Genomic DNA, 19,940 nt, shown 5'->3' on the forward strand with positions numbered 1-19,940 from the left:
GATTGCTAAATCATTGTCAATACACCCATCTGATGAAATTAGGCTCATGGGGCCACTACAGTTAATATCAGGGTGAATCCAGGAATGAACACTGAGGCCTCCTTCTCTGGCAGAGAAGAACAGAACTAAGGTCCTTGTCTAAATAGCTCAAGCTTTTTCTTTGAAAAAGACAAGCTAGAGCACATGAAGAAACCTGTGATTTCTGGCAAGTTTCCTCATTCAAACTATAGAGCTAGGGACATCAATATTCATATCGCTAAGGAAGGCATGACCCTGACACTTGTTTTCTGTCATCTTTTTATTATTATTATTATTTTTTTTTTAATTTATGTCTGTTGGGTCTTCGTTGCTGTGCGCGGGCTTTCTCTAGTTGCGGTGAGAGGGGGCTGCTCTTCGTTGCGGTGCGCGGGCTTCTCATTGTCGTGGTTTCTCTTGTGGAGCACGGGCTCTAGGCACGCAGACTTCAGTAGTTGTGGCTGGCGGGCTCTAGAGCGCAGGCTCAGTAGTTGTGGTGCACGGGCTTAGTTGCTCCGCGGCATGTGGGATCTTCCCGGACCAGGGCTAGAACCCGCGTCCCCTGCATTGGCAGGCGGATTCCTAACCACTGAGCCACCAGGGAAGCCCCCCATCTAAACAGATATTTTCTCTTTTATAATTTGGATCACCTACTCCTCCACCCCAAGACTATTTAAAAAAAAAACAAACAAAACTGCACAAATAGATATTAGGTGCATTGACTTGTAAGACACTCCTACAGTTAAACAGAAAAGTGCCAGAGAGAAGAAAAAAACAAAAAAAGGGACATGAGCAACCACCAAACAAGAGTTGTTTACATCTGTTTAATGCTAAGAACACAGATATCCTAAAGGAGAGATAAACACTTAAGAAATAGAGTGGGGGTTTTTTGTTTTGTTTTGTTTTTGCGGTACGCGGGCCTCTCACTGCTGTGGCCTCTCCCGCTGCGGAGCACAGGCTCCGGACGTGCAGGCTCAGCAGCCATGGCTCACGGGCCCAGCCGCTCCGCGGCATGTGGGATCCTCCCGGACCGGGGCACGAACCCACATCCCCCGCATCGGCAGGTGGACTCCCAACCACTGCGCCACCAGGGAAGCCCAAGAAACGGTTTTGAGTTTTTTCCTAAACAGGGTTTTGATCATGAAAACTAGCGTTCCAAACCTCGAAAACAATAGGGCTTACAAACCTAGAAAAATGCAACACATATTTTATCTCTTATCTGAATTACCTGAGAACCCTGAAACATTCTCTTGAAGAGAGATCAGTATTAAAATTGTGCAAAGAAACTGTACCCATAGTGTTGAAACCATAAAACCAAGACCTGGCTTATACATGATAAGAACAAAAAAATAAATAAAGCATGTAAAATAATGTGCGGTTTACAGAGTTCAAAGAAAATCAGGGTGAAAGAAAGGCAGTTAGGACAGGAGACATTCTATAAAGCGGGATGCTCCGACGATGTCTACTGCAAGCCCGGGGGAAGCCAGGCGCCCTGAACGTGTGGAGCAGTCACTGAGAGGAGGGATAAAGCGTGATTTCTCTAACAGCCAGCAAATTAGCTGATGATCTGGCAAAACTTCCAGAATTAAAACTGAGGTAGTTTTCAGTAAGGAACGTTCTCCTTGAAAGCATGGCCAGCGCATGGTTGAGCCGGGACCTGATTCCGGCAAAGTGAAACTGCCGCTCTTCATTCAACATTCTGAATGAGTCCCTAGAGCACAGATCCAAGTGGGGGGTGCTCCAGTACTTGGGGTGTCCAGGTGTGACGACGTCATTGGCTCTGAGGGAAGTCTGGGAGCCGACGGAGCTGGCCGCAGAGCCTTGGGAGGACAGAGAGGTGGAAGACCTCACACTGGAGGATCGCGACACAGACATCTTTGATACTGCTGACCCCTCTTTAGCCTGGGTTCCCAGAAAGAGAACATTCTCGTCCATGTCAGTCTGGGTGCCAGTGCACGCCGTGGCCATGCTGGCTTGTGTCCCCACGTCGCTCACGCTCACGGCGGGCATCTCCTCTCCTGGCTCCGTCTGAGTGGTGGCATCGGTCACCCTCCCGCCCTCCTGCCTGTCTCTGCGGCTGCTGAAGCAGCCCTCCTCACTGATGGTGGAGGCCTCAGAGTCCTCGCACCCGGCCTCTGCCTGGCCCTCCTCACAGCCCGGCTCGGCCTTCCTGGGGCTGCTCGAGAGCCTGGCCAGCCGTAGCCGCAGCAGGTTGCCCAGCGTGAGCTCCTTGCACAGTGGTTTCTGGTCGATGAGATGGTCAAACCTACCGCTGATCCGGAAGCTGGACAGGAGTTTGGAGCTGATGGGCTTCGACTGTGCGTACAGGATTCGGAACTCCAGGTCAAAATGTTCAACCACTTGGCCGGACAGAATGACCAGGTTGCTGCTGTTTAATTGGCCATCCGTCCACGTAAAACTTGAGGATTAAAAACAAACAGAAGCTGGTAAGGATGAGCGATCTTCATTTACTTATGGTCAACCTGAATATAAAGCCCAGATATCCTGAGACATAAGTCACAACTCTGATGACAGCACACCTACCATGTCGTGTGAATGCAAGTTGCCTTAACACGGTACATAACCTAGGAATGCGTTAACACAAGAGTAAAAAGGCCACTGTTCAACCAACAGGCTAAAATTTACGCTCCTCAGCCTCAGAGTTGCTAAAAACTAGAAAGGGCTCCTAAAGCACTTAGGCCAGCGCCCTTACCAGGAGAAGCGAGGAAGGTGCCTAGCGACATCACATGGGGAAGCTGGTGGCAGAGCCTAGACTGGGCCCCGGTCCCCCCTCCATGCTGCCGTTTTCACAAAGGGAGACAGGACTGTCATTCTAACGATGACACTGTTGCTCCACACACGTTTAGAGCTGACAAGTGGCCATGCGCCCCCACCTGTCCAGCGTACCTCCTCCTTCCCAGGGTAACAGAACCCTGCCCCCTCCCAGCTCAGATAGCTTCATGTATGCACCCTCTCCAGTCACAACAGGGGTGGGCAGGTGAGCCAGGCTGGCCGGAGTATCCTATCCCCTGGGATGCGGGGACCTAGGCAGGGTGGGCATGTGAGCTAGCGAGAGCCAGGGAATTTTGCAAGGACTGATACCAGTGCAGAGAGAAAGAAAGTCTCCCTCTTTGAGAAACAGCTACTGAAGGCCACGTGAGGAAGCCTGGATCTTTGCCTGCAAATGGAGAGCCTGACAGAGAATAAAGATCAACTAGAGAAAAGCAGAACCAGGAGACAGCGTTGTGATGAATGCATGGCCCCTACGTCAAGGTGAGCTGAAAACAAACGGTCCCTTTCTACACTTTCAAGTTACGTGAGCCAGTAAATTCCGTTTTGCATACAGTAGGTTGAGTTAGCTTTCTGCACTTGAAGTCACCGCACTGATACAGAAATTCGTATCAGGAGTAGGGTGTTTTACATAAGAAATCATGAAACATAGTAGCAACTCTGTCTCTTGCAACCAAGAACCTAGGCTAATGCAAATTCACCTTGACAGCTGCCTTCAGAGCCTGAGAAGAAAGAAACCCTCAGTGAAATCACGTAAACAGGACACCTAACACCAGGATTTTACAATGTCCTCAACAAATAGAAGCCATCCTCATCCTCATCCTCAATGGTAGCATATTTCATTTGTAGGGGGTAATTTTTATATTTTATATTTTAGAACAGCCAAAAAACCATTTGCAGCTAAGTCTGGGTAATACAGATAAACCCTACTTTGGGTGAAAATCTAGTTTCCTTCTGTTATTCCCAAACATCTTATGAAAGAAAGTCTCCAAGAAGAGTTCAAATTTTGTTCCAAGCAATGACAGTACTGTTGGAAAAGAAAGACACCAAGAGTTCCTTGATCTGCTGGCCTCATCTTGCACAAGCCTTTGCACACCCACCTTTAGCCAGGGCTGACACATAGTTATCACTCAGGGATGGGTGCTTCTTCAAAAATAGGTTTTTCTGGGGCTTCCCTGGTGGCGCAGTGGTTGAGAGTCCGCCTGCCGATGCAGGGGACACAGGTTCGTGCCCCAGTCCGGGAAGATCCCACATGCCACACAGTGGCTGGGCCTGTGAGCCATGGCCGCTGAGCCTGTGCGTCCGGAGCCTGTGCTCCGCAACAGGAGAACCCAGGGCTGACACATAGTTATCACTCAGGGATGCGTGCTTCTTCAAAAATACGTTTTTCTATCCCTCTTTTTTGCGGGGGTGGGGGGGGGGCCGTGCAGCATGCAGGATCTTAGCTCCCCAACCAGGGATCAAACCCATGATCCCTGCAGGGCAAGTGCGGAGTCTTAACCACTGGACCGCCAGGGAAGTCCCCGTTTTTCTTTTTTAAACTGTAGAGACACACTTCACGTATAACCTCAGAGTCTAACACAGGGGTGGCAGAACACACCACCATCAGAGAGACCTAAGTAAAAATGGTGTATCTTAACCTCTGGAGATTGATGTTTACCACTCTTTGTCTCCACCCTCCATTCAACTTCCCTGCTCTCTACCCTCAGATGCCGTGCCAACGTTGAGACCTCAAAGGTGGAGCCAGAAGCATGGATCAGTACTCTCTAGACTAAAGCACCAAATCACAAGGCTTGAAGCAAGGTGAAGGATTAAAGTAAGGGGGCAGCTTCAGCCGTGCCCTCTGCCCTGAGGCTGATGCCTGCAACTGCCCTTCCCTTCAAGTGGGCAGGGACGAGGGGGGTCAAAGGCCCCAAGGAACAGGAGTTGAGACGGTTCCTGTCTCTCTTAACCCCCAATTCATCCACTGCAGTCCTGGCTGAGCCCTGAATCTAGGACTCCCTCACTGTTGGGTCTCCAGGCAAGTTTCAACCTCTGTACTTTAGGTTTGTGCACCACGAGGCAGAGGAGGGGATCCCAGCCCGACCACCTTCCAGAGGAGGAGGCTTTGATTAACAGGCTCACACACACAGATGCACACATAGCAGAAGGCTTGCCCATAAGGGCTCACATGGAGAGGAAAAAGCAGCTTTTACCTTTATATAGCACACTTCCTCTGAGAAGTTTAGGTTAATGAGCATGGACGAGTCAGGAGCTCACCTGTAGGAGCCTGTAGCCACACGAACGCCATCAATCAGTGTGAACTTCTCATGAACCTTCCCGACAATTTTAGTTCCTGACCTTGCATAGTAAATGTTTCCTGTAATCGTCCGAACTGTCATCAGCTGTTGGTGAGGGGAGTGGGAGAAGAAGAAATGAATGATCCAGTGAGCACGTGATTAAAGAAGCCTTAGTTTACAGTTTCCAAGCCAACAAGCTTACTAGCAGATCAGGGGTTCACGGTCACCATTCGGGAACAACGCCCACAGCACGCAAGCCAGATGATTCTCAGGACTCAGGTAATGCTACTTAACATTTAGTTCATCTTCTTGCATGCATGCATACTTATGTTTGAGACCTTCGGTTCATGTGGACACATACTCTGTAAGATTCAGTTTTTGGAGACACTAAACAATAGAATCCAAGAAATGACTTTGAAACAAAATGTGGGGGGATAAAATCATCAAAGAAAACATGCCAGTGATAGATACCATTTTCACAAAGGTTTAAAGAAGCTAAGCTGATGTTTCTCCTCCTGTTTAGTTTAATAGCATTGCTAATAAATAATAGCCCAGGACTCCCCTGGTGGAGCAGTGGTTAAGAATCCGCCTGTCAGTGCAGGGGACATGGGTTCGGTCCCTGGTCCGGGAAGATCCTACATGCTGCGGAGCAACTTAGCCCGTGCGCCACAACTACTGAGCCCCCGTGCCACAACTACTGAAGCCCGCACACCTAGAGCTGGTGCTCCGCAACAAGAGAAGCCACCGCGGTGAGAAGCGCACACACCGCAACGAAGAGTAGCCCTCCCTTTCTGCAACTAGAGAAAGCCCATGCGCAGCAACAAAGATCCAATGCAGCCATAAATAAATAAATAAATAAATAAATAAATAAATATTTTTGACAAGTAATGATTAAACACTATAGCAAGACATAACAACATCCAAAGAAGTGAAAACCTACATCTACACAAAACCCTGTACACAAATATTCATAGCAACTTTATTCATAACAGTAAAAAACTGGAAACTACCCTAATGTCCTTCAGTGGGTGAATGGTTAAACAAACTATGGTTCAACCATACCACATGATACAGTTCAGCAATGAAAAGGAACAATCTATTGATACACACAGTTTGGACAGATCTCAAGGGCGTGAAAAAAAGCCAGCCTCTAAAGCTCACACACTGCATAATTGCATTTACATAACATTCTCTAAATGACAAAATTACAGAGATGGGGAACAAATTAGTGGTTGCAAGGGGTGAAAGATGCAGGAGAGGGCACGGAGAGGGGAGTGGATGTGACTATAAAGATGTAGCATGAGGGAGATCTTTGTGGTGACTGAATAGCTCTGTATTCTGCTGGCAGTGGTGGGTACACATATGTATACATGTGATAAAATGGCACGAAACAATAGACACACATGGTACCCATGTCAATTTCCAGGTTCTGATACTGTGCTGTAAGTTACATAAGGTATAACTATTGGGGGAAACTGGATGAAGGATACATGGAAACCTCTATGTACTATCTTTGCAACTTCTGTGAATCTATCGTTACTTCAAAAGAAAAACAAAAGGCAAAACAAAAAAATTAGGGCATAGCATAACACTGTTTCTGCAATATTCTTACCAAAATGCGTAATATGAATTTAACCATGGGGAAACATCAGGTAAACCCAAATTCTACAGAAAACTGGCTAGTATTCTTCAAAAGCATCAAGACTCTAAAAGACAAAGAAAGAGAGGAACAGCTCCAGATGAGAGGAAGCTAAGGAGAAATGACAACCAAATGCAAGATATGGTCCCAGATTGGATCTTGGATAAGAAAATCAGCATTCATGGAATGATGAGTGAAATTTATCATGTCTACAGAGTAGATAATAGTACTATATCAAGTTTATTTCCTGATTTTGAAATTTGTACTGAGGTTTGTAAGATGTAAACATTTAGAAAATTTGGGCAAAGAGTATTCAGGGATGCCTTATATTATTTTTCTAACTCCTTTGTATATCAAATTATTTCAAAATGAAAATTAAAACAAACAGACAAAAAACCTAGAACCTTCCATAGAGGTGCACATGGAGCTGGCAGGGGAGGGCTTCCCGGGCGATCCCTGAGCAGAGCTTCAAAGGGTCAACATATAATAACAAGCATAAAGAATATCACTGTGGGCAGATTTCAGTGTGGTTTTGTGCATCTTTCCCTTTGGAACTTACCTGAATGCTATGTAGGCCTCTGTGATTGTGGTCAAGGCACTTTTTTTTTTTAATTAAAAAAAATTTTTATTTTACATTGGAGTATAGTTGATTTACAATCAAAGCACTTTTGAGTGCCTGCACACAAATGTGTGACCAAGCTCCTGCAGGCAGGACACCCAACATTCTGGACCAGCCACAGCACCAGGGCAGAAGAAGTCACCCCTACTTCTTCCGGTGAGGGGCAGATTCACCAGCACACACAGGCCCTGGTGAGAGAAGCCACTGGCAAAGTGGTGCTTCCCGAAGAAGAAGTTAAGACATGATGAACATGGGTGAGGCCAAAAAGACAGATCTCCTTTTGACTCTTCCTAGAGGATCCAGACACCCACGAAGGCAGCAACCAACTCAGCAGGCAACTGAGTCAGCAAATACTCCTAGATTTCTGCTGAGTGGATGAATCAGAGCCAGTCACTTGATCAAAGGCGTGGCCGGGCTATTCTGTGATCTTCCTGCTGCCCACACACAGCCTCCGTCCGTTACAGCAAGAGCACCTTGAAATTAAACACTGACACCTTCAATTTCTTCACCAGGCTCTGCGGCAGAGCAGGCATGGACTAAACACCTGGTTAGATGACGATGCGCTTTCCAGGCCTGACTTGCATTTCCCTTGGGTCCACCTGACACATTTTTAAATTGACTGTCAGGTCACAGGGCTTGACCTGACTGTTTCATTCTGTCTCCAAGCTCCAAGCCTTACCTCCATCATGGATTTGCTTTGAAGCACTAGTGACAAGTTAGTAGCTACCTAATTAAACCCAATCCTGTTTCCTCTTGAGGGAGAACAACAAACAAGAGTTCTCAAGAGAAGTTAAACAGTCAAAATTGTGTAAACCAAATTGTTTGATAATAACAAGGCAGTAAGTTCATGTCCCCTACGCGGTAGCCTATAGAACCAAAGTCCAACCACTTCATTCACTTTGCTCACCGCTTTGTTTCCAGTACCTGGAACAATGAGTAGCTCAGAGTAGGTGCTCACATAGGTGAGAAACTAAGCTGATGAATTAAGGTGATGAACCAAGTTGATGAATTAAGTTCTGAAGCTCTTAAGTTGCTTAATCTTTAAGAAGTGAATGGTATAATAAATGACTATTTTTCTTGCCTCTTTCTACTAAAGAGAACAAGCTTGCTAAGTTACATAACCTTACATTTAAATACTTAAGCTCAAATTACTTTCATGGTCAGAGCAAAGGACATAAAAAGCCTAATTTTATAATAATGAGAAACGAGAGGCAGCATGTGACAGTGACTTAAGAACACTGGGGCTGCAGGCAGGCCGACAGATGGGGAAACTCCATCCCACTACTTTCTAGCTGTAGACACTGGGCTCTCGGTGTCACTACTTCCCAATATGAAACACAGGTATAACGCCACTCACCTGATGGGGCTGCTGTGAGGGTTTAAGTTGCGTAACATTGTCAAGAGCCTAGGACAGTGCCAAGGACACAGCAGGGCTCCGTAAACAGTGGTCCTTACAATTAAAATTGGAGCCTACCAGTGCTGCAGTCAAAAGCAGCAGCTTCCAAGGCAGCATCTTGCCATCAACAGGCAAGCTCCCCATTAAGAGGCAGTGTGGGGCTTCCCTGGTGGCGCGGTGGTTGAGAGTCCGCCTGCCGATGCAGGGGACACGGGATCGTGCCCTGGTCTGGGAAGATCCCACATGCCGCGGAGCGGCTGGGCCCGTGAGCCATGGTCGCTAAGCCTGCGCGTTCGGAGCCTGTGCTCCACAACAGGAGAGGCCACAACAGTGAGAGGCCCGTGTACCGCAAAAAAAAAAAAAAAAAAAAGAGGCAGTGTGATGTGAGGGAGAGGCCAAGGTCTGAACCTGACTCTGTCTTTCTTTCCTGTGAGGCTTCAGGCAAAAGACTTTTCTCACGGCCTCAGGTCCCTCCCTTACAACGGGGAGACCACCACCAATGGGGAGATCACGGATGCTCAGTCATTATTTGCTGATTGTGGTGAAACTAGAAACAGTGTAACACAAACCTTTTCCTCTTCAGGATGAACTTTGATATCCATGCACATATCCAAAAACTGAGAGAGCAGGGCCTGGTCCAGAAGGATGTAGACAGCAACTCCCTGTTTCCGACAGATTTCCTGCAGGTCTCGGAAGATGTCGATGTCCGTGAAAACATCCATAACCACTGCAATCACCTAGGGCGTGGGGCAGAGAGAAGAGCCAGCGGTCAACCCACAAGGACACCACCTTACAGCTCGTTGTCCGGACTCTGGACCCCGTCTCAGAGCTGGGAAAGGATCCCTGTCCTACAATACCCTTCCTTCCTTCTCCTTCTGCGGTATTAGTTTTCTTCTCACCGTGGACTCTTGTTCGTCTCCAAAGACGCTCAGGCCACTGTACGCTACAAATCTGGACTTGACCCAGCCACTCTCCTCCACACTGCAAATTTCTCATCCACTACTTTGATCTCCTATGAACTTGTTCCATTCAACTCTCTTCCTTTACTAAAACCCCCGTCTCACAAGCTCAGCTCAGACCAGCAAGATATCTAGGTTCTGCGGCTAACCCACCATCATTTTAGACACGTGACTTGTTGCCTATGTCTGTAAGACAGGTATGTAAACACCTAGAGTCTCTCTGAGGTCCCCCTTCTGGGTATACCAGACTCCAAGTCTGATTTTATTGTCTGATTTTGGATCATAATATGGTTTTCTGTTATCATCTAGAAAGGGCCACCTCATCCACCACCAACTCACGGCTTGAAACTGACTGAGCCAGGCAAGTCGATCCTCCCACCTCCTGCCTCTGTCACTGCACATCACCTCTTCATGCCGTCTGCTCCGTCCACCTGTCAGGATCTAACCAAATGGCTTCAGAGCGCCAGCCCCTCCTCTGTAAAAGGTGGTCTCTGAAGCTCTCTGGTATCTGTCCGCAGCGCAAGCCCGCAACAAGAGCACGGAAATATGTCCTAAGGATGCTGCCCTGCAGCTTGGACCAGTCCTTTCTGCTCCCCAACGACCTGGCTCCATTTGTGCCTCCTAATCAATTTTCCCCACTCAGCACAGACCACAGTTAAGGGCCACCTCAGCCACGTGGCCTTGGGTAGATTACAGCTGCTTTGAAAGTCTGTTTCCTTTGCTGCAAAATAGATTTGTCGTGAGCATTAAATGACTATGCCACATCAAGTGCCTAGTACAAGAGATCCCTCTGGTATCTGTTCACTGATTCGCTTGACCAGTCCAGAGCTTAAGCCGTCCAGACAGTTCAGCACAGGGAAACATCTCCCAGCTCCTGGCTTTCCTGCTTAAAGAGAGGCCGCTCCAGCAGCAAAGCCTCTAATCACACCCTCTGCAGGTTTGAAAGCATGGCCGTCAGCTAATTCCTGGCAGGTCTGCAGGGGAACCAAAACATGCGGGTCTCGTACAAGCCCCTGCATCAGGTCAGAGCCAGGACTGTCACCTTAGGAAACCGCTCCCCGAAGCCAAGGTTTGGAGCTCTTCCGCAGGCTGGAGCTGCAATGTACCGCCCTCCTCATAACCTCATCAGTAAAAACATGAGTCTCTTCCAATCACAATAACTCCTTTCCTGAACGTTAAGGTGACTGACTTACAGGTCTATGAGAGCAGAGGCCCCTCAACGGGACTGATTCATCTCTGTGGGCCCAGAGGACTCAGGCCAGTACCCGAGAGTCATTACCCCTTAAGTATTTGGGTATCAAAGAAGTGCAGAGGGGCTTCCCTGGTGGCGCAGTGGTTAGGAATCCGCCTGCCAGTGCAGGGGACACGGGTTCGAGCCCTGGTCTGGGAAGATCCCACATGCCACGGAGCACCTGGGCCCGTGCGCCACAACTACGGAGCCTGTGCTCTAGAGCCCGCGAGCCACAACTACTGAGGTCCGCGCACCTAGAGCCCGTGCTCCACAACAAGAGAAGCCACCGCAATGAGAAGCCCGTGCACTGCAGCCAAGAGTAGTCCCCGCTCGCCGCAACTAGAGAAGGCCTGCGTGCAGTAACGAAGACCCAACGCAGCCAAATATAAATAAATAAATAAATTTTAAAAATTAAAATAAAATAAATTCTTTCAATAATATCTTGTTATCACCTTCAGGGTTTAAAGACAAAAAGAATGTCAATTTCCACAGCGAAACCTAAATTCATTCGTGCGTGTTGTTTTCTCTAAGTTTCATGGGCTGTTATAAAATTAGGAATTTAAGTATCAGATTAAATTGCCGATGGAGCCTCTATCTGCAGAGAGTGGCCTGGGGCCCCTCTGGGAAGGCAGGGGTGGGTAAACCAATTTTTCAATGGCCCCAGGGGTGCAGGGACCAGCCACATACAGCAACATTTCCTCTGCACTATTCCAGCATGAAGTACACAGGCGGGCTGGGCTTTTTCAAAGGGAGGGGAAAGCATCAGGAGGCGTTTTGCGGGGGGAAGGGGCTTATCATCGTGAGTTATTTTTTTTTATAATTATGTAAAACATCTGCCTGGCTCCCAAGTCCAATCGACAAAACAAGCTACATCCAGAGACACCTAGCTTCCGTCCTTGTCCCTTCCCTTCTGCCCTCCCCACCAAGATAACTTCAACTAGTTTTTGGTTTCTCCCACTTTTTAAAAAATATAAATAAGTATGCATGTGTACACATACTCATTTATGTTACTAAATGAGTACGTATATGTGTGTATGTGTGTATACATATGTATATGTATATGCTCATATCCCCCCTGTAGGTAAAAGGCAGTGTATGATACGCGTTGTTCTAGACCAGTGCTGTCCCAGCAGAACCTTCTTAGATGGTGGAGGTTCTGTATCTGCGCTGTCCAACATGGCCGCCACTAGCCATAAGCAGTGATTAAATACTCAAAATATGACTAGTGCAATAGAGGAAATGAGTTTTTTAATGAATTTCCTTTAAGTCACATAAATTTAAATAGCCACAGGTGGCCAACGGCTGCCGCATTGGTCACTGCAGTTCTAGACACTTAATCATAGGAAACAGAGCTAGTGCTCATCCCTTTTCAGAGCTGCTAGGCCCTCCACTGTGCAGAAGGATCCGTCACCAATCTGCCACTGACGGATGTTTGCGCCCTTCCAGCCTTTTACTGTTATAATCAGTGCTGCAACAAATAGCCAACTGCATAGGCCTATTCATATTTTTCGCCAGTGTATCTTTGGGACAGATACACAGACATGGAACTGCTAGGTCAATGGGTAAATACAATGGAAATTTTGCTGAATATTGTCAGATTCCCCTCCAGAGGTTCTATCATTTGCATTCGGACTTTAAAAAACGCCAGTAGGCCTACTACTTTTCTTCCTGAGAGAACTTATCCTTTATCCATAAAGGAACCAGAGAATAATTCTGCAGCTTCTCTACTGCCCAATGGATGCCAGGTGAAAAGAATAAAGAAATGAAATGGCAGACAGAAAACAGAACAGTGGTTGCTGGGGGCTGAGAAGAGGAGGGAACGGGGAGTTACTGTTCAGTGGGAACAGAGGTTCCTCTTGGGAAGATGAACAAGTTCTGGACCTGGATGGTGGTGATGGTTGCATGTGGTGATGGTGAATGTCCTTAATCCACTGATCTGTACACTTTAAAAAAGTGCTAAATTTTGTTACATATATTTTACCACAATTAAAAAGAAGAAAGAAATGAAATGGTGAAAGACTCCGAAATCCTTAACCTGACACATAGAACCAAAAGGAAGGGATAAAAAGCAGCCACACTTAGTCTAGTGGGCAGCATCTCACGCATCGGTGAGATTTCCTAGGACAGTGGTTCTCAACCAAGGGCAATTTTGCCCCTCAGAGGACATTTGGCAATGTCTGGGGACGCTTTTTAAAATTGTAAAATATATAACATATATAATATTGCTATCTTAACAATTCCTAAGCATAGAATTCAGTGGTCTTAATTACATTTGCAATGTCGTCAGCCCTCACCACTATCTGTTTCCAAACCATTTTTATCACCCCCAACTGAAACTCTAACCATTAAAGCAGTAACTCCTTCTTCCCCTGACCCCCTCCCCAGGGGAGACATTTTTGAATGTGATGACTATTTTTTGGCGGGGGCCAGTGCTTCTGGCATCCACTGGGTGGAGGCCAGGGATACCACTCAGCATCCTACAATGCACAGGACAACCCCTCAGAACAAAGCGCGTTATCCTGTCCAAAACGTCAGTAGTGATGAGGTTGAGAAAGCCCGCCCTGGGTTCCGAATAGGAACTGCTCACACTGCACAGGTTCAACTGCAACTCAGAGGAGGATTGTGCAAGACCAGGAGGGCCTTAACTTGGATACATCCACGGGCACACCAGGGGCCTCCAACAGACTCCTCAGCTGTTACTCCTCCTAGGAGGCGGGACTCTTTGCCAACACAATGACAGCTTTTTACAAATGCTCAGGTTATCAAAAGGATGCCCAAGGGTGAGGTCATAGCATAAGTGCCCCTTTGGAACAAAAGCTCGTGGGGAATGGGCAGCTGGTAAAAGCGATGCCTCTGGAGAGTGCAGGACCTCCTAACAGGGAGGGTGAGCTTTGTCTGTGAGCTCCCATCCGGACACTAGGAATATCCCAAGAGCCTCGGCAACAGCACATCACCAAGTGAGGGCACACAGCACTTCCAGGCAAGGTCTCCACTCCCACTCGATCTGTGGGGGCCAGAGCCCAGCCCAGCGCTGATTCACATGGCAACAGAGACATAGAAATGAATGACTCATCAACAAATACAGTAGTACAGGGATAGCTTCTAGAGTACGTGCGTAAGGGGGAAATCCTGTGTAGCTCAAAATTCTCCTAAGAGCCAACATCTCAGCTCTCAAGAAGTCCAAAGGGGAAGAAAAAAAAAAAAAAGTCCAAAACAGTACTTCCTCCAGCTTTGGTGAAGCTCAACTGAGCACCAAGTCAGCTTGTATTCAGAAGCCACGCTGTACATAAATCGTGTGTTTCTAGGTGCTGTACCTCACTCAACGCAGCAGACCCACGCTTTGAAAGGTGCCCAGCAACTGAGCCAACGGCAGAAGTGGCAGGTTCACAGCCCTGGTCCCACCTACCCTGGGACAAGTCCTCGCTGAGCAGATAGGCAGGCAAACTCACTTGCTAAATGATCAGAGGTGCACGTGAGAGGTCTCCGCTGTACCTACCGAGCACTATTCGGTGCCAGAGGCCCTACAAGCCTAAACGGCTCAAACAGCAACATGAGTCCTGGATGAGGACCCATCCCAGAACCATCCGCTGAGGCCGCAGAGCCAGGATCAGACACCACCATTTACCAAGTGAGCCTGGCCTCTTGTGCCTGTACCCTGACCAGTCCAGTCTCCTTCCTGCCAAGGGGAGATCTAGTCCTGTCATCGTCATTTTCCTTTTTCTTCAATATGCAACATGGAAATTAAAAGTTCAAATCTTAAGAAACCCTTAAAAACCCCCCAGCTTATTGAAAACTACCAAAGCACCAACCGTCCCTCATGGCAGGGGGCCCTGTGGAGTGGTGAGTGGTCGAGAGCCCGGGCTCAGGGGCCAGGCAGACGGGCTCATGCCCAGCTCTGTCCCACACTAACTGTATCTTGGGGAAGCTACTTACCGTCTCTGTGCCTGGTCTCTTCTTAATTGTGGCTTAATTGTGGTTAACTGAGAGAGTCCAGGTAAAGGGCTTAGCACAGAAACTGACCCTTTAAAAGTGCTCCATCACACCGTCAAGCGCTTTCGCCATCTGAACACAGATGCAGAACGGCTTCTCATCTCATCCGGAAACAGCCTGAGACCTACATCTCCACAGTCCTCGCCGTCATAGGTACTGGACTCCAAAGGATGTATTCAGAGTGACACAGCCACTCCTGTGTACACAACCCACGCCTCTACCTGGAGCAGCAGCACTGGACCAGCCACCACATTAGCTCTCTAACACCTGTCTCCTCCATAGATCTCTGTCCACCTGGGGACAGTGACGCCTCCTTACCTCCACATGGCACAAGGCCGAGCGTGGTGGCTGACAGTGGTTAAGAGATGCTGTGCCTCGGTTTGAGTCCTGGCTCTGTCATTCCCTGGCTGTGTGACCTCGGGGCAACTTAACTTCTCTATGCCTCAGTTTCATCAGCCGCAAAATGGAGCGAATAATCACACCTACCTTAGGGTTACTTGGAAGAGTGCCTGGCAGAGAAAGCATTATTATGTTTTGGGGTTTTGGTTTTGGTTTTTTTTAACATAAAAGAGATGGTGTCTGAGACCTCAAGTTTAGCGTGTCTCAAATCCCACTCATCTCCCCATCCCTACCCTCAGCCTCATTCTTCTCCTGTATTCTAATTTCGTGGCATCACCACTCACCCAAGCTAAAAAAACTCAATTCTTCCTCTACCTTCTCCTTGGCCTTGCCTACTTTCCTGCCCTCTCCCTCACTACCCTTCCGGTCCATCGAATGACCAAGTCCTGTCAATTCTACCTAAAATTCTCCCCCTGCCCGAGCCCCAGCACTGACTTAGCACAGACCCCCTTCTCACGTGTAGATCCCTAAGCCCCTCCTTACTACCACCTCTATTCCAGTCTCACCCCTCTCTAACCCGTCCCCCCTTCCTGCTCTCGCCAGCATTTACTGCTCAGGAACCCCAATCTGATCAGCTGCTCTCCTCCCTTTAAACCTGCGATGGCTCCCCACTGCTCCTTCCAGTAGCGTGCGAAGCCCTCAACAGTCTGGCGTCAGTCTTTCCCTTCAGCCTCCTCTCCTACCATTAACTCCCACATACACTCTACTCCAGCTGTGAGGAACTTGGCTGCCTCCCAAAATGCCAGGTATTCTCACACTTCTCGGCCGGTCCCTATCCTCTGGTCTGGCAAGCCCCACCCACCCTCTTGGACCCAGCTCCAAGGTCACCATCACTCCTAAAGCTTTCTTTCTTCAGCCTGCAGCAACTTCCTCACTGCTTCCCGCCAGCAGACCGTCAACTCTCAAGTGCAAGCAAGGATCAGGTCCTTCACCTGTGGCCCCAGCCCCTGGGGCACAGTGTCCAATACACAGTAGGCTCTGAATAAGCAAGCAATCTGGCATATGGCAGAGACACTGAAAATACTCATCAGATTTAAAGGTAACGTACCACCTTTCTCAGTTAAAACTGCCCAGGTTCCAAATACAGAATCTTGAACATATAAGTGTGTAGCTGGACTAGGGCACAGAGCAAGGCAGGAGGTTCTACCCAGGAATGCATTACAGAATGCCTACAAGACAAAGGTGTCTGAGCATCAGCTTTGAGCCCCTTCTAAGACCAGCATGAGTTGATGGACAGTCTTCCCTCTGGTCTTAGCTCCAGTGCCCCTCCACTACCACTAAAAATTGGATGTAAGCAAGAGGACAGGGCAATTCCTCTCTCTTTCATGGAGACCCGTTCATTACTTTTCTCAAGTTCCAAGTGCCCAAGTTCTCCCCCTAGACGTGATCGTTGGGAATGCACACCTATCCTAAAATGGTGTCTTTTTCCATCTTTTCAATCTTCCCGCTGAACCCACAAGTGTCTGTTGCATCAAAAGGACCCTCAGCACACCCAAAGCACCGCAGGACTGATAATAGCCTAGCTGGAGCCCACACCTACTTCCACAAAGGCAAGGCACTAGCCTACTGTACCCCCCTACCCATTGCAACCCCACCATCAGGCAAAGAGCACCCGGCGCAGGGACACTGGTAAGTCAGGGCTTGTCCCTTCTTGGCTACTTCAACTGCCTTGATGCACAGATATCATAACCACAGTCAGACACACTCAGGTACGAGCCCTACCAAGTCTTACCGTGGCCTGGGGCTTTACCTGCCATGTCTCTGGCACAGGCAGACAGCCAGGAAGCTGGGCACTGCCAGTCAGCAAGCGAGGTGGCAGTTGATCATGGCTCTGGAGGAATGTATCTGCTGCCACACCCTACCCGCCCTTCCCATCTTCTGGGCCGCATTATTCCTCCCAGACCCCTAGTACCCGGCACCCTGCTGCAGTCTCATCCTGGCTGGCAGAGAGACAAAACCTCCCACTGCACCCCAATACCTTGTCACACTGAGAGTCAGACAACTGCACCAAAACGCACTGTGAAGAGAGAGATGACTTAATGCAGGGGTATCTGCATTCTTTTTTTCCAGCTTATGGAAACGCAAACTCCCTTCCCCACCCATTCACTGAAGGAGCAACTTCCCCTCCAGGCCGGCAGGAGGAAAAAGGGTCGGGGCTCACTTTGCCACTCTGGTATGCATCTGCCTTCTACAACAAAAGACACGTGCAGGTGACTAGCAATGACAGATTCCTAATGCCCCGCAGTTGTCTCTGGGGACAACTTTCAGGAATTTTCCCCTAGGTTATGCGCTTCTTAGGTATTGCATCTCCTAAGAAGCTCCTGAAAGTGGGATCTAGAGTTGGCTGACAGCCAGTCTGACAAGTGGTTTTAACTGAAAGCTGGAACTAGCAGGATTTCTGATCACCCTCCCACGGAATGTGAATGTTAGGAGTTGGAACTTGGGCACAATCCGCATTCTTGGGGACCGAGACTCCTCCCACTCTCCCCTGCCACGAGGAGCGGCCAGGGAGGAGATCGGGGATCCGAGGGTATACACGCAGAGTGGGGCGAGTGGGGGACCCCGGGACCACCCGGCTCGCGCACCTAGCAGACCTCAGTTTCCCATTTTTGAAGGGAGTGTCCCGCCCGACCGGGGACCGAGGTGACCCGAGGAGCCGGGCCGCGGCGCTCACCTCTCGCGCCGAGCGGAGCTGCTGGCGCAGCGCGTCCTTGCAGCCATAGGGGCCACGGGCGCCCGTGCCGCGGGGCTGGAAGTGCGCCTCGACGCGCGTGGCCCCGCGGTAGGCGCCCTTATAGAAAGAGGGCCAGCCGAGCTCCAGCAGCGGCGGCTCCAGGTCCGACTGCTCGGGGAAGTAGGTGCCGGAGGAGCAGTCGTGCGACGAGCCGAAGGAGTCCTCGGCCCCCGCTGCCGCGCCCTCCTCGCCGGGCCGCTCGACCGCGCCTAGGATGGCGCGCACCTCTTCGGGGTTTAGGAAGCGGCCGAGGCGCTCGCGTCGCAGGAAGGCCGCGAAAGCGTCGGGGCCACCCGCCACCAGCTCCTCGAGCGCCAAGCGCCGCTCCTCGCTGTACAGCTCGCCCGGGTTGGGTGGCCCGCACGGTGACAGGCAGGCTGCGGGAAGTTCGTCCAGGCCATCGGGCCGCAGGGACATGGCAACGCTCGGACACAAGCCGGCTCGGGCCAGTACGGGAGTGCAGGACGCTTTATAGGCACCTTTGAATCTAACCGGCCCGCGCCATTGGCCGCGCCGCCCCTCCCCGGCTCTCCCATTGGCTGCCTTGTTGTAACGGCAGAGTCCGGAAGCAGTGCACGCCTCTATGACTCCGCCCCCTGAAGTGCTATTGGCTGCCCCGCGGCCCGGCCCCGCCCCGCAGCCCTGCCCCACCCAGCGCCTCCGCAGAGGCGCGGGACTGCGGCCGAGACCACGTTCTTGCTCTGTGGTTGCTCAGCGGAATTTAGTCTTGGCGACTACGTTCCTGTTCCGAGGTAGCGTTCCTGCTCTGGTCCTGCGGGGAGCCGAGTTCATCAAGATCAACTAGAGAGCGGATGTCATGCCTGAGTGGCCGTGGTACCCCGGGCGGTGGGGCAGGCTAGGAGCCCGAACTGAAGCCAGAGAGCCCGACCACAGCCATCCTCGCGCTCCCCCTGCCGGCCGCCCCACAGCGCGGCCCTACAAGGCCCAGGGAGGTCAGGAATGTGAACTGGGAGGAGAGGCTGGGACCTGCTCGGGGCACACTGACCCACTGACCGTGCTTCTCCGGGTCTCTCAGAGCTTGGGTGAGGCCAGCCACTCCCCAGCATTGAAATCATTCATTCGTTCGTTCAAAAATACCGGTCTGTCATAATAGCCACTCCTTTGATTACACCTTCAGGTAGCTTTCTCTTCTCTCCCCTGATCGTTTTCTTTTGTTTTTAAGATTTTTTTTTTTTGATGTGGACCTTTTTTTTTTTTTTTTTTTTTTTTTTACGCGGGCCTCTCACTGTTGTGGCTTCTCCCGTCGCGGAGCACAGGTTCCAGACGTGCAGGCTCAGCGGCCATGGCTCACGGGCCTAGCCGCTCCGCGGCATGTGGGATCTTCCCAGACCGGGGCACGAACCTGCGTCCCCTGCATCAGCAGGCGGACTCTCAACCACTGCGCCACCAGGGAAGCCCTAATAGCCAATTTTTAGGCCTCATTTTCTTTGTGTAAATGAGAAGACATATATACAACTGTAAAGTGCTTCGTAAATGTGAGACATTACCATTATCATGTATCAATATACTTTTTAAAAATAAGTTTATTTTTTTTATTTTTGGCTGCGTTGGGTCTTCGTTGCTGCGTGCGGGCTTTCTCTAGTTGCGGTGAGTAGGGGCTACTCTTCGTTGCAGTGCACGGGCTTCTCATTGCAGTGGCTTCTCTTGTTGCAGAGCACAGGCTCTAGGCACGTGGGCTTCAGTAGTTGTGGCACGTGGGCTCCATAGTTGTGGCTCACGGGCTCTAGAGCACAGGCTCAGTAGTTGTGGTGCACGGGCTTAGTTGCTCCGTGCATGTGGGATCTTCACGGACCAGGGCTCCAACCTGTGTCCCCTGCATTGGCAGGCGGATTCTTAACCACTGCGCCACCAGGGAAGTCCTCAATATA

The 19,940-nt window shown here is 49.7% G+C and overlaps 1 protein-coding gene across 1 annotated transcript; it reads right to left on the reverse strand.

The window, feature by feature from the left end:
* Nucleotides 1–718: 718 nt before the first annotated feature.
* On the reverse strand, nucleotides 719–18,511 carry FAM83D (family with sequence similarity 83 member D). The gene is made up of 4 exons (XM_081256772.1): nucleotides 17,992–18,511; nucleotides 9,308–9,475; nucleotides 5,065–5,189; nucleotides 719–2,434 (listed from the first exon to the last, which is right to left on the reverse strand). Exons 1-4 carry the CDS (start codon nucleotides 18,466–18,468, stop codon nucleotides 1,525–1,527), a joined length of 1,680 nt encoding a protein of 559 aa, XP_081112898.1. The 5' UTR covers nucleotides 18,469–18,511; the 3' UTR covers nucleotides 719–1,524.
* Between the last annotated feature and the right edge of the window lie 1,429 nt (nucleotides 18,512–19,940).

This window comes from Mesoplodon bidens, assembly GCF_964165515.1.
Source record: "Mesoplodon bidens genome assembly, chromosome: 15".
Lineage (NCBI taxonomy): Eukaryota > Metazoa > Chordata > Mammalia > Artiodactyla > Ziphiidae > Mesoplodon > Mesoplodon bidens.

Excerpts from the sequence above, each read along its gene's own strand:
- FAM83D (XM_081256772.1), bottom strand. The coding sequence starts at position 18,468 with ATGTCCCTGCGGCCCGATGGCCTGGACGAACTTCCCGCAGCCTGCCTG. Across the intron at positions 9,476-17,991 it reads AGCTCCGCTCGGCGCGAGAG|GTGATTGCAGTGGTTATGGA; the intron begins GTGAGCGCCGCG and ends CCCACGCCCTAG. Across the intron at positions 5,190-9,307 it reads TTCATCCTGAAGAGGAAAAG|CTGATGACAGTTCGGACGAT; the intron begins GTTTGTGTTACA and ends CCTCACCAACAG.